This window comes from Nestor notabilis, unplaced genomic scaffold, assembly GCF_000696875.1.
Source record: "Nestor notabilis isolate BGI_N333 unplaced genomic scaffold, ASM69687v1 scaffold1808, whole genome shotgun sequence".
Lineage (NCBI taxonomy): Eukaryota > Metazoa > Chordata > Aves > Psittaciformes > Psittacidae > Nestor > Nestor notabilis.
Window position 1 is genome coordinate 69,813 of NW_009941295.1, and position 14,904 is coordinate 84,716.

General features: G+C 37.5%; 1 protein-coding gene across 1 annotated transcript in view; it reads right to left on the bottom strand.

The window, feature by feature from the left end:
• KIDINS220 (kinase D-interacting substrate, 220kDa) overlaps nt 1-14,639 on the bottom strand; it is a 67,459-nt gene extending 52,820 nt beyond the window's left edge. Inside the window, 8 exon segments of the mRNA XM_010020793.1 lie at nt 1,599-1,697; nt 3,247-3,444; nt 4,389-4,487; nt 4,956-5,057; nt 6,014-6,112; nt 7,618-7,716; nt 9,164-9,262; nt 14,532-14,639. Of these exon segments, the coding sequence (XP_010019095.1) occupies nt 1,599-1,697; nt 3,247-3,444; nt 4,389-4,487; nt 4,956-5,057; nt 6,014-6,112; nt 7,618-7,716; nt 9,164-9,262; nt 14,532-14,639 (903 nt within the window).
• Between the last annotated feature and the right edge of the window lie 265 nt (nt 14,640-14,904).

The following is a 14,904-nucleotide window of genomic DNA, read 5'->3' on the forward strand; positions in this document are numbered from 1 at the left end:
CCAGCTACTAAGAAGGAGAAAAAATGACTGCTGTAAAGTCCCCCTTGTAGCCTTCTCCCTTGCTTGCTTCTTTCATTCGCAGCAATTTCTCTCCCACTCGTGGGCTTCAGTGACTTTAAAGCCTGTCCTGACAGTTTAACAATCCTGGTCACTAGGATTTCTTTCTTCTGATCACCCAAGTTTTATGTTCTCCATCCTTCCATCAGGCGGCTTCCAACAAGTCACCAGCCTGAGGAAGCTGACTCCTCACCAGCAACACCAGCTGCACAGCCAGGCACTGGTCTGTCAGATGCTCCCAGCTGGGCCCTTGCCCCTTATCAGAAGGGCTAGAAAGACCACCAAAGTGCAAGTCCTCCACAGCCCCAGCACTCACTCCCAGAGCCCTATAGTCACATTCTCTCTGCTCCAGGTCTCCCCAGCTAATGCCCATATGAATGAACATATGCAGCAAGGAGCACAGTTGCTCCTTGCAATGTTTCTGGAACATCACAGATTTGGGCAGGCAGCAAATCTCCACAGATTAGCTGCTCCTAATCTAAAGATCTGAAGTGCGTAGCCAGAATCTTCCTCTGATGGTACCCACTCCTGCTGTGTCGACAAGTTTTCTCCATCTGTTTTCTCACAAATGTTTTCTCCAGATTAACCACTGCAAATGGCTATACAGATACCCTTACACAACCAGAAACCACAAGCTTCCCACCCCTCAAGGAGGCTGGGTCCTCTTGCTACTGCTGTATTGCTTTGGACATACCAAAAGCTCCACATTTTCAGACCCATGTCTGAGACACACAATTCCAAGTTTCCAATGACAGATTAAAGGAAAAGATCCAAACACTACTTTTTCACCAAACTAAAAGCTTCTTGGCTTCTTGAGGAGGCTCTGCACCAAGAGCAGGAACTGAGTCTTTGCAGCTTAGTGACCAGTTAGTTGTGTTAAAACTTGGCAGAACATATGTGCCTGCAAGCGGAGTGATTTGAATACCCTCAAGCAAAAGAAAGCAAGTTGACTGCACAATAAAAACAAATACCATGCTGAGTAAGAGAGCTTTCAGTAGAAAAATAAAAACTTTAATCAAACGACAAAAAAAGAAGGAAGGGGGAGATAGAAAGCATGGAAATCACTGACAACACTGCTTAACATGAGAAAGGAAGTTAGTGAAGGAGACAAGAACCAACCAAGCACAGTGATAGAACTGCACTGACAAGAGGTATAATCTAAGGTGTTTCATATTTTGATATATTGATACTAAAATTATTAAGTATTAAAATAATACTATGGGGGGTAAAGTATTTCATTTTTTAAATGGTTCAGAAGTACAGCTGAAATAAGCTCAAGTTACATCTTTTACTTTTCAACCATTATACAGATTAACTGAAAAAAAATGTTGCTTTACAAGTCACTGCAATTACATATGTCTTTGATCTCAAAAGCTGCAGAGCAACATGGTGTATTTTTAATGTTTGATGGGCATCCAAGTTTCCCACAGAGTAGACTGAGCAAGTTTTTTAAGCCCTGGTTTTAGAAACACAATATAATTGTTTGGTATTCAAATTCACATCCTACTTAAGAACTACTCTAACATTTAAGTCGTACTTACCTGACCTCTGATATCTATATCAGCGTATTTATGGAGGAGGGCCCTCACAATTTCAACATGACCTCCTCTAACAGCCCCAATCAGCACTGTATCGCCGCTCTAAAAAACAGTGAAAGAATATTGAAGATTAATACTATTTAGCCAACAAAAATGCAACACAGAATAAATCATAGCCTCAGAATATACATTATGCCTACTTACATTAAGGAATCTGCACCCTTTTTAAAGATACAAAAAAAAAAAATAGTTCTACCTCTGCAAAATAATCAGTATGATAAAACAGGAAAAATAAACACAAGTAGAACTAAATCAGAGGTGTGGAACTCAGAAAGCTCAGTAGTAGTAGATTCCCTATCACTCACTGTCATTACATACCTGGCTGCAAACCAAGAGATTTTCCTTATCAAAACCTACTCTAGCATCTGAAAGTAAGACTACTCATTGTTTGATGTATTTTTGGAATACAGTCAGCTATACTGAAAGCTGTAATTTATCCTTCCTAAAAGCACACAAATGCAGACAATTGTAGAATTTTGTGACAGAAGAGGTGGGAAGGGAGACTGCAATGTATTTTCTTAAATATTTAAGTTTTGCTTTGATATGTGCCTGAGATCAAATTCGTTGTCACAAACAACACTTAAATGATGTTTAACCAAGCTGCAGAAATGCACTAAGCCAGCACTTGAAATATAGGAAAATGCATCCAAAATATTTTTAAAATTATGAGGCAAATATTAAGAAGTTTTCCTCCCTTCCCTGCAACACCAAGCTATTAAATTTAGGGACTGGGCATTCAGCCTCAGAACTGTATTAGTGCTCTGAACTGAACCACTTTCTTGACAGAGGCACCTAAGCTTAGATGTCTAACCACATATAGCCCCAAGGGTGTGGTGCTTGGCCTGCCTCTGGCACTTCAGAAAAGCTCATCAAGAGGACACTGCAGACAGTCCAAGGACCTATAAAGCAAACAAATAAATCCCTGAGTGGCTAGCAAGCAGATTCACACTCTGGGCACTGCCCATACTGCATGCCTCTACTGAGCAATGCAATTGCAGCTCAGGCACACAGTACACCTTTCAACAGTTATGTTTACACGTCTTAACCCAGAGCTGAAGTCTTCCTGTAATACATGCAAGTTTCCTGGTAAAAAGTTTCATTGTAAAATATAAACGTAGATGCTGAATGAAATAAATTCTGGGTTTTTTTGTTTTAATAAAACCCATTGTTTTACAGTTTTAACAGCACTACCACATGTGTTAATACACAAAACCCCCACACCAAATCTGCAAGTTAGTTCAGTCTTATGTTAGAGATACAACAAATATACAACCCTAAATCATTTCCATGCCCTAGGGAAACTCACAATTCAAGAATCTCAAAAAAAAAAAAAAACAAACCCACAAAAAGAAAAAAAAGAGTAGTTTCCATAGTTTACCTTCACACGTCACAACATTTGCCACTGTGCGTACTTGTAAAATAGTAGTACATAAAAATACCCCTAGGTGGCAGCAAAATTAGAAAGCCAGTACAACCAAACCCATATACCCACAAATTCACATATGCCGGTATCTCAAAATATATTATTACTAGATATATATACAGATATAAAACCACAACTATGAATCATTTGAAATTAAAATTTACTCACTCTGTCTGGAATGTTGACATAAGTTCCAGCATCAAGAAGATCCTGCACAATTTCTGTATGCCCCTCCTTTGATGCAATCATCAAAGCCGTATTTCCATCTTTATCTGTTAAGTTGACATTCGGGTTCCTCTTCAGTATTTCTTTTACTGAGTCAGTGTAGCCACCTTTCACTGCCACAATAAGTGCAGTCATAGAATTCTTTAAACAAAACCAACAGACTTCATTGTGGAGTGGATATATAAATCATCATTGTATCAGCAGTTTAAATAACAACAGAACACTCACTGACATTCCTTTCTTAATCATCCAACTGTTACTTCAGTTTTATGTTTTAAAGTGCACTTGCTATGATTTTTAAAAAAAAAAACTAAATAAACTAAGTACTATAGTTGAGAACACTTCAAATGCAAACAATAAAGATCAGTTTATTCTATCTCCCAAATGTCATACACTCAGCAAAATCATTTTCTTGTCGTATGGGAAAATGGTATCATCAGAGTACCCAGGTCTGCCAATACCGTTCACAAAGAGGATTTTTTGAAGAACTTCAGAAATAATCATTTGAATACCAAAAGTTGTCCTAATTTTCCACTTAGCCTTGACTGAGGGTTTAGGGTTTTTTTAAACAAGCATTTTAAGAGTCTCATACAACAAAAATTAAAGTCTGTTTTATTTAAAAACAATATGCAGCTGAAAACTTCTAAAAAATTTCCTATTTCTGAAAAGGCACCAGAGCCGTTATTAGTTTCAAAAGATGCTTTGTGCTCAATTTACTTTTCAAATATCACTGAGGAATAAGTTGTTTGATGTATCAGGCTTGGGTACAGAATGAATTTTGATAGTGTTAACCTTCAGAGAACAATAACCTAAATTCACTTATATCCATTAAAATTTACACGTTACATAACAGCGTGTCACCTGTCCATACAAGTCCCTACTTACAGAACATTTTCATTAAAGGCACAAAGAAGCCTTTTAATAAAATCCTCATACGTAGTTTGCAATTAGCTGGAAAGTAGTATATTCCAACATCAACCTTTCATCTCGCTTCACGTATTTCTTGGTATTTGTATTATAAAACAAAACAGGACACACAGATGTATGTACCCACCCCACAACCACTGGAAAACAAAGTTACTTACAGCTCCTTCTTGATCAACATCAGCTCCCATCTGCAATAAGTATCTCACACACTCCAAATGACCCTTCCTCGCTGCCCAAACAAGTGGGGTAGTTCCATACTGAAAAAAACATTTATAATATTTTACCATATTGCTCTCCATATTTAGTATCCCCTACAATCTAGCATATATCCTATACTTTATTGCTTTAGTTTTATAAATATATAATTTGGTCTCAAGAATTAAGATAGGCATTTGAAAAGCCATTTTAACTTTTTCTTTGTAGATGGTAGCTGTAAGAATTAGTTTTCTATGGAACCTAGGATAGCAAAGTTTCCAATAGCTTAGAAAAAAGAAATATGTTCCACTGCAAAAAATGTTCACAACACCTTCAGCATACTATAGAAAAACTTCTTGCAAGCATAGTGACTTATTCTTAGCACACTAATTCTAATCTCATAGGCAAAATAAAACAGCGGGTGTTTTCCAATCAAAAGCTCATAAATTTTTAGGTTTTTAATAAAATGTACTTTTACAAGGAGTGTATCAAGCACTAATGAAATTAAATATGATATAAATGTAACTTACTTTGTCAGAGCAGTTCACTTTAGCTCCATGTTGCAGTAAGAGATGTACTATTTCTGAATGGCCCCGTCCTGCTGCCCAAATAATTGGATAAACGCTGTATTGCTTAGAATTAAAAACAAAACCAAAAAACCCCACATGAAATAAAATTAGCCTTAATTATTTTTCATTAACAATATTGATCACAATGCTCCAAGAGACAATAAACACATAGAAGAAGGAATATACAGAAATAAATCTAACTACACATCAATATTTTTGCTGAGTATATTGTCGAGATGATATTTAGGAAAACGTCTACTGTTTGGAATCAATTTTGGTTTATAACTCCTTAAACAAGGTTTAAGAATTCACATCCTCCTGTTAATATAAACAATTGTAATGTAAGAGAGAAGCAGCAACCCAATGCTATGCAACATCCCCATGGAATCAGGACCGCAGATCAGTCATGTCACACATGCAGAAACTGCACATGCAAACCAGATGAAATCCACAATCATAAAGTTAAGTAAGTCACTAGTGTTCTTCGTTGAATGTTCATTGGTGCCTCGAATACTAGAGAGCTGACAGTATAAACAAATTGTTCATTCGAGTTTAAACATGCCCATACTTTACAGAAAATGTTTGTAAAATGAAATAAATCTCAAAATCTTAGGGATTTAATTCTCTCTCACATATGGTATGTATTTATAAGCCCATTTGGTAACTATTACGATTAAAATATTGTTTCTAAGTTGCACATATTAGTTACTCTATTAACCTCTACAGATGCAGAAAAATTAAAGTTGTTATTCAAGTAGCATTAGATACACTATTTTTCTATTATTTCCTCTCCTGCTAATTTGAATCTTATTATGAACCATATAGTCACCTGCTTTAATTAAAAAAAAAAAAAGTAAATAAGTGGCTGTCATGCAGGTTATTAAAGCAAGCCCTTTATAAATACTGACTAATGTTCTATTGCAAAAAAAATGCAAAATGTTTAAGCAAGATAATAAGACAAATGTACAATTCAGGACTTTAAATACTTGGCAGAAGGGGTGTTTAAGACTAAAACTTACCATTCCTGTGATGTTTGGATTTGCTCCTTTCTCAAGCAGCAGTTTAGCTACTTCGGTACGGCCTTTATATGATGCCCACATCAGGGCAGTCCATCCTCCCTGGCAAATACAATTCAAAGAAGTGTAAAAGCTGAAACATACTCTTTAGAAACCGAATCAGTGACTTCCATTTCATTTTGTATTTGTCCTAAGACTGTTTTGCAAGTCCAAAGCATAGTAAGGACTAACTACACAACCTAGTAATCCTACTTCTGTAGGATAAATAGTAAGCACATGTATGAAAGCACTGATTTCCTGCTGTTGCAAAACTTGGAAGAATATTGTGTCCTGAATGTTCCTGAATTTGCTGTAAACACTCAATTCAGACTTGAAGTGCATACAAGTGGATAAACAAACAAAGAAAACAAGCACTACCTTAAAAAAAAAAATCAACACATTCCAGAATCCAAATCAATTAACATGGAGGGTTTCCTTTTGATTTGTGTAACAGACAGCTGGCCTTCAGAAAGCAGCTATCTAACAATTTAGTTCTTTTTCATGAAGAATCAAATCACATGTCATCTTAAGGGAGTAATAACAGCAACTAATTTCAAACTGCATTAGTGTATGCATTTAAGTTTGTAAAGTAGTAGAAAATTACAACTAAGGATTCACTACCTAAGACATGTGACAGGTCAGGTAACCAAAATAAATTTTAAAATAACATTTTTAAAATATGTCTCTGATAAATGTAAGCGCAATTTTTATTTCTTCCTTCATAATACACTTTTGGAGAGAGAAAAGAAAAAATCCCTCTTAGACTGATAGAGGCCTAGAAATGAACCACTGGCCATGTAGACATGCTTAACGTTACGTTACTCTTACGAAATTCTAGATTAGTAGGATATGTCAAGATGCCTTAGCCTTCTGAGTGGAACTTCCATTAAAGGAAGCACTTTTACTCTCTCCTTGTGGTTTTCCATACTCTAACTAGTCCTTGCAGTACCTAATTTCCTCTTTGGTCAATGAAGACAAGTCTATAGCTCTTCAGAGGCATCTAACATTCCAGTCACGTAAGCAACTTCTGTAACTGTTTAGGAGGATGTCACTACCACTCACTTTCCCATAGAAAAAATTCAACAAGATGAATGAAAACAAATTCCAGGATGCTGAGAACATGGACTGCCCTATGGATAATCATGGTTGTCCAGAGAAAAAGTAAATATGGACAGGTATCTTCTGGGAAAAGGTAACATCTCTTTTACCAAAATACTTAAGAAAAAGCAACCACTACCAAATAAAAACACTAACAAACCTACCCCCCCAGCCTCCCCCAAAACACAGCCAAAAAAATCAAACTGTTCTTCAGGTTAGTTTTTTTCCAAAGCAAATTAAGATGAACAAAGCATCTCTAGAAAACAAGTTGCCTTCATTAACACTAAACCAACTATTTTAAAGCTGTAAAAACAGTATTTAAATATATATTCTTTTCCATTGTAACAGCACTGAGTACACAATTTAAGAATAGAGTATTTTTGATTTGTTTTACAGAACTGAAAAACAACAATTCTCAAAATTACTGTTCTTACTAAAAACTTTCATTTTTATACTAGGACAACACATACCAAATCCCGATGCTCCAAATTGACACTATGATCAAGTAGTTCTGCTACAATAGCTGTATGTCCTTCTTTAGCTGCTGAAATGAGAGCTGTCCAGTTATCCTAGAAAAAGGAAACACATTTTTAAGTGATATTCAATATTTCAATAAAATTACTGTGTTTAACCCACAACAGGAAATCCACAATCCCTTTAAAAAGCTGTCCTTCAGGAGGAAAAAAAAAAAAAGTAATAAATTCATAGACTAACTGACAGTTATACACATGAAAAAAACAAACAGCTACTCTAAATCTCCCTTCCAATTATCTCCTTTCCTTACCCAATTATCACCCATCACTTTCCACTCCTCAGTTCACTGCAGGTTTACTTCTTAAAAACTTTATGGAGGAAGCAACACCTACAGAGAATAAGGTCAAAACATTAAGAACTGCTGGCTGGGGAAGAGATGGCAACCAAAACCACAGAATATGGTGGTGGTCTGTCTCCACACACAGTGTGTGATAGCACCCAAGGGCTAATATGCAGGGAATTTGGAGCACAGCTTCTTAGCTTTCTAACTTCAGGAGATATGTTTCCTCTTGTATTATACTTATCCATTCACTGCTCAAACCATGTCCACCAGCAGTGGACTACTGCTTTATGTGCTATACACATATAAATAAATCAAGAGTTTATATGGTAACTGTTCTTCCTGTAAGTATAGGAACTGTTAACAGCTACAGTAAATGTAATAAAATGTCTCAAAAAAGGGAGACTTTTTTGTCTGATCACATTTTTGGTTTGTTTCTTTTGTGGATTGTGTTGGGGGTATTTTTGTTTTTTGTTTAATTATAGGTTTTCCTGGATGTCCACATTGCTACAATTAAACTAAGCACAGAAATAAAAAAGCCACAAGCAACATCGTTTTCCTATTTCTCACTCTTCATTGGAATATACAGACCTTTGAAAACTTTTTAACCCCTCTGTCCTATTCACCCTTTCTGGACATCTTTCACCTTCCTCAAAGGCAGGAAGACAATTCATAAATTTGGAATCTTTCTCTGCCACTGTTCTGGCTTTCACCTGAAATAATCATTTAACCTAAAATCTCCCTTAGTACTTATTGAAAAACACCAAAACCAAATGGGGGGGAAAGAAAATATCCCAACATACCACAACATCACTGAGATGAGCAAAATCACTTGGACCTCATTTTTGATGATGTATTTCTCTATTCTGCCTATATTTTTATGCCAACTACTGCCAATCTTAATCGTAATCCTGTACCTAACTATAGCTTTCCAGTACTGATTTCCCAGAAGAAACAGCAGCAGCATTCATCAGAGACACTCAGACATTTAAAGTGTCTTAAATATCCCAATTCTTTATGAGGAATCAAACCAGAGGAATACAGAGCCAAGCAATCTTGGATAAAATTTCTCTTTTATGTCATCATTTTTCACCTTCTTTTTTCCCCCTCCTCTCAACACTTAACCTAAACTTTTTGCGTGCCTCTTGAAATTTCTTCTGCTGCTGCTGTCAGGTACCATCACATAAAGCACTAATACTTACTGCATCTTCCAAGTTGCAATTAGCTCCCTTCTTGAGAAGCTCCTGGACAATTTCTAAATTGCCTTGCTCAGCAGCCAACATGAGTGGAGTCTGGCCATTCTGAAACCAAAATGATAGGAAAAGTGATGCATTGGGAAGAGATGCAAATGATGCATTTGGACTCTTCATTAGGGACTCTAGTGGTAGGACAAGGGGTAATGGCTTTAAACTTAAACAGGGGGACTTTAGGATATAAGGAAGTTCTTCACAGTGAGGGTGGTGAGGCACTGGAATGGGTTGCCCAAGGAAGTTGTGAATGCTCCAACCCTGGAGGTGTTCAAGGCCAGGCTTGACAGAGCCTTGGGCAACATAGTTTAGTGTGTGGTGTCCCTGCTCATGGCAGGGGGGGTGGAACTAGATGATCTTAAGGTCCTTTCCAACCCTAACTATTCTATGATTCTATATGCACCAACTAAAAGGCCAAAAACTACAGAGCTATGTTAAGTCGTTCCTGGTTTCAAATTGCCAGCAAGAACCAGTGAGAAGGACTCCTTTTCAAACCATGCAGCAGACATGCAGTAAGAACAGAGATCATGATATTAAACCCTGTCTCGTAAAAGAAAAAAAAAAAACCACAAACCAAACCAAACCAAACAGCCACACACGTTTCAGACATTTAAAATGACTAGCTGAAAAAAAAGTTGCATTGTCAAATAACTCACTTTCTGAATGATTTTCCTACTGAAGACATTTTTAATACAGCCTGTTACACCTTTACATCTTAAAGTAGCTCTGTCGCATTGTTTAGAAATGAATAAATCAATCAATTTAGCCTAGGAATGACAATGGCCATTAAAAAAAAATACTGATTCAGAGTAACAGTAAGATTTCTTGCTGAAGTCTTAGAAAAAAAGAGTCAAGTTATACACAACACTTTTGTCTGACCGTGTACCAAATACAGACATAATTCCTGTTTTATCCAACACAGATTCTCAACAGCAAGCTTCATCTCAGGGAAGATGAAAGACAGAAAAGCTGTTTTATTTGCTTTCAATGATGTTTTAAAAGTCCATTACAATCTACCACCCTTCCATCAGCCTATTTCTGTGCCAGAAAACTTCTGAGATACAACTGCTTTTAGCTCCTAAAGTATATTTTGTTATTGACAAGCAGGGGTACTTAGGTCTGGTCACTGAAAAAAAAAGCAAACAAAACCAGAGAACAGCTCTCTTTGGAAAGAGAAGAGTCATAACTTTTGCTCTTTAAAATGATTTCTTTCTATGCAAGTTAATATTTTGGGAAGACAAATGCCAAGTGATTTGGGAAATAATGCCTGACCAATCTGACTGCCTTCTGTTATGACATCATTGGCTTGGTGAACCAAGAGCTGAGACACTGTTTATCCCACCTCTAGCAAAAGATTTACAAACTCTCTCCCACAGCATCCCCATAGACAATTAATGAAGTACAGACTAGATAAATGGAAAACCTGGTGTCCAGGTTTTGGCATTGGGGTAGCTGCACCAGGTCTCTGTAAAGAGAGGCTGGGACTGCCCTGTGCTGGACACAGCCAATTCCAGCTGGCTCCAAGCAACTCGCCTCAGAACACAGGACTAGATAATCTCCATAGGTCCCTTCCAAGCAGTGCTTTAGAAATACACACAAAAATCCCTATTTTAGCTAGAGCATTCTTCTTACCTCCTTCTGAACACCTATTATTGCTATCATCTTCCACAGGTGGATAACACAAACCAAACAAAAGTATCTCTGGGCAAGAGGAGGTTGTGATCCCCTCCCGCAAGAATATCATGCAGTTGTAGACTGTCTCTGGTATTCTTAAGACAAATGTAGAGGTACTGAAAACATCCTTCCCTTTTTGCTAGAAGATGCTCAAATACAGATCTAATGTTTTAGCAAATCATTAAGATTTCACCAACACAGAAACAAAAGATAATTACTATGCTTGTGACATCCACGTTAATTCTCAAAAGCTGCCCAAAAGTCTACACACTTAAAAACTAAATGCTCATATTTCTCACAAGCACATCAAGTACTGTGTATCTGTACATCACAGCTAAGTCTAAGTATTGGAATACCAAATTACAAAGGGTCAGACCTTTATCTTTTTAAGGAAGTCATTCAGTGGTGTTATCTTACAGATTAGCTCTCTTGCAATCTGTGAGAGAACAGAAAATTCAGAATAGAAGATGCAGAAGGTACTTCAATATCAAGAGCAGAAGGAAAGACACATCAAAGGAAACTGAAGGTTGTTAGGATCAAAGTGTATCACACAAGGCAAGTATCTGTAACTAGTTGTTAAGTAATCAATGTATCTGATATAAGAGAAGAATATGCACAGGGAAAAGGACACACAGGAAAAAGGCAGAGACTTGCTCTACTTAACTGAAACTCTTGGTCTTAATCCAACCAAACCATCCATACACAAACTGACAAGAACATCCCAGTTTTTCTGGCAACTGATCACAGTCAAGACACAATGGGTTGGTAACAATGTGGGTGATCCTACCACTGGACAACTCGCTGCAGCCTGGGAGGTCCTGGCACTAACAAACCTCAGCTTGAGTGCCAGCAATCTTTTTAGACCTACTCCCCTGGTATTCCTGGTTTGGTATTTTGTTTTTATCCAAGAAAAAAAGATGTTTTGGCAGGTCCAAAACTGGAAACAGAATTGCAGTCAATGCCACTGAATTCCAATGAAGAGCTAGCACATGAACAATACTCCCACCATTAAAATGTACGAACAGTCTGTCCCTAACCCAGGTTTAAAACTGATGCAAACCATACATGTTTCCAATGCAATATATCAGAAGACTGAAAAAAAAATAAAAAATAGGTATCAGGGAAATGATCTCTGCAAAAAAGGCAGTTACTGAAACCCATGAGTGCACTTAGTCCCATCAAGAAGAGAAGAAAAATTGAGAAAAGGTGAAAGCAGTGGGACTGCTGATAAAGTCAACAGTCTGTCTGATTTTGGCCATGCTGTCAATCAAGAGGAACTACCAGCAGAGGGAACAGACTATTCCTCTTCTCAGATGGACTGCTTTCCGGCTGGTGAGGTTCACGTGTCTGCTCCAAAACTGAAAAATCCTCCCATTATAAACACCTCAGCATATGCATGTACACAGCACGAAATCAACGTGCCGACAATAAAAGTGTCTTAAGTGAAACTAGATCTAGTAAGTACAATAAGGCTAAATTCTGTACATTGATTTCACATTTGCATGATGCATTTTGGTTTTGAGTAATATACATCAATTTCTTTCCAAAAATATTCTTTCCATCTTACACAGGTTTAAAAAAAATAATGAAACAGAACATGCATTTTCCAAAACTTACTTTAAAAAAAAAGAGATGAATTGGAAAGCCAGTCTTCTACACACTACAAGGTGAGTAAAAAAACTGTCTGCACTGTCAGACTCAATGGTTAATAATCAGCTGTTGACAGTAACTGGTGCCCAGTTGGGAGAGTTTGATTTGGGACTAACATTGTAACATCTTCATCAGCACCCAGAACCATGAGACAGAAAGTGCTCTAAGCAAGTTTACAGACTATGCCAAGCTATGGTGAGCAGCTGACAGTCCAGAGTGCAGGGATGCGTTCAGGGGAAATTCAACATGCTGGAGAACTGGGCTGACAACCCACCTGAAGTTCAACAAAGGCAAATGCAGAGACTGGACCAGACTGGCCCAATGCATCAGTACTGGCTAGGACTGCCTGCCTAGGGAATCACACTACAGAAACAGGCATGAGGCCCCGATGGACAAGAGGGCCATGAGTCAGAAGTGAGCCCCTGCATCAACAAAGGCAAATTAAATCCCAGGCTGTATTAACAACAGCACAGCTAGCCCTCTACTCAACGCTGGTGAGGCTGAATCCACCAGTTAGGTGTCCCAACAGAGAGAATCCCAACAAGAGAGATCTGCAGAGTCCAACGACGGGGTCACTCAGATGGTTGAGAGACTGGAGCACAAGACATGCAAGCAGGAAGTGAGAGTTGGATTTGTCCAGTTCGGAAAGCAAAAGAGTAAGGGGCATCAATATACAGTCTCAGACTATCTGGAAAGAAGGAGAATCTTAGAAGACAAAGGCAGACTCTTCTCAGAGATATACAAGAAAAAAAGAAACAGTACTCACAAGATGCAGCAAAGAGTATTCCAATAAAATACAAGGAAAATGTTTCTAAACAAAGAGCACAGGAGTATTGCCCAGAGAGGCTGCAGGTTCTCTGTCCTTTTAAGGACTTTCAAATTTTGTTTGTTAAGTCCCTGAGCAACCTGACATACCAATGAAGCCAGTCCTGCAATTAGGAGGAGACTGAATCCACTGACCTCCAGAGGTCCTTTCTAACCTGAATTCTTCTATAAATCTTATTTTCTGAATATGCCATATAAATTGACAAGGGTCCACTCCTACAACATTATTTAGGAAATCAGAACTAAAATAAAAATTAATGATACAAGCTCTACATCCAGATGAAAGCCCAGACACTTACAAACCAGAAAATCTACTACAGAAGATAAAATAGTCAAATCATCTAAACTTACTTGTAAATACATAGAAGACTTCATAATGCATCAAGATAACCTGAACTTTAAACATCGTGCAAAACAATGTAAACAGTCACAAGCAACAGAAATTTGCATAAATCAAACCTCCCAAGATTCCTCTCGGGAATCTTGAGTGCAGTATAAATGAAACCACAACTCATTCACTTAAATTGCTGGTGGTGATACGCCCAAAACACACTAAATCAGATGACAAAGCAGAAGCTAACAAATACTGCACTACCTCAGAATTCTGAATAATCCACATTTAAACTCCCTACTGTGTATCAAGACTTCCTGTGTAATCCTGGTAAAGTCATTTAATCCTCCTGGTTACATCTAGACTTTCTTTCTAGATATATATCTTTTCATCCAGATGAGCATCCGCCTGGAATGAAATTCAATATATACTCCTATTTGGATTGTATAACAGCTTCTCTTGCCTGGAAACTAGGATGTGGGAAAAAAGAGTTGTAATCACCACAAGTGCCACTCCAAAATGAGCAGAGCAAGAAAGTACATGCAGCTAGATCTGTGAACTAAGAAACAATTCCTAGCCACAGAAATACAGGTATAATCTCCACTTACAAAGTAAGGATGGAGCCACATTTTCCAGCTCAGAAGACAACTCAGAAAAACAATACAATGAAACATGTTGAGGTGCTGACAGAGATTGAAGATGGTGTTCAGTCTATGTAAAGGTTAGCAATCACTTGAAAATAAAACTGGAATTTGTATATTAGGTGACCAGTGTGACCTCACTAATTAATTTTGTAACTACAAGTTGCAATATGAAACCATCCTTTCAAAAAAATGGTCTTACCTCATTTCTCTCATCCACATCCCTGCACTTCTCAAGAAGCGCTTTCAGAGCAGGGACATTTCCTTCTTCTACATAGGTCAACAGGCTCTGACTCATCAGACTTGCCATCTTCACGCAGTATTTAAAACACTTCTGTAAAAAAGCTTATCTGTATTTAGGAAAGGAGAAAAAAAGCAAGCGTAAGTAAAAGCTGTGAGTTAACTCTGACATTAAGAAGCATGAATTGTACATGCCCATAAGTTATTGGCTGGGTAGGAACACCTGCCATTTCCCTTAACAGAACACTGTGGAGACATGCACTGAAATTCACTGTATTCCAATGAAAAGTCAATTGCTGAATCTTTCCAGTCCTTAGAAAATTACAGAAATTATT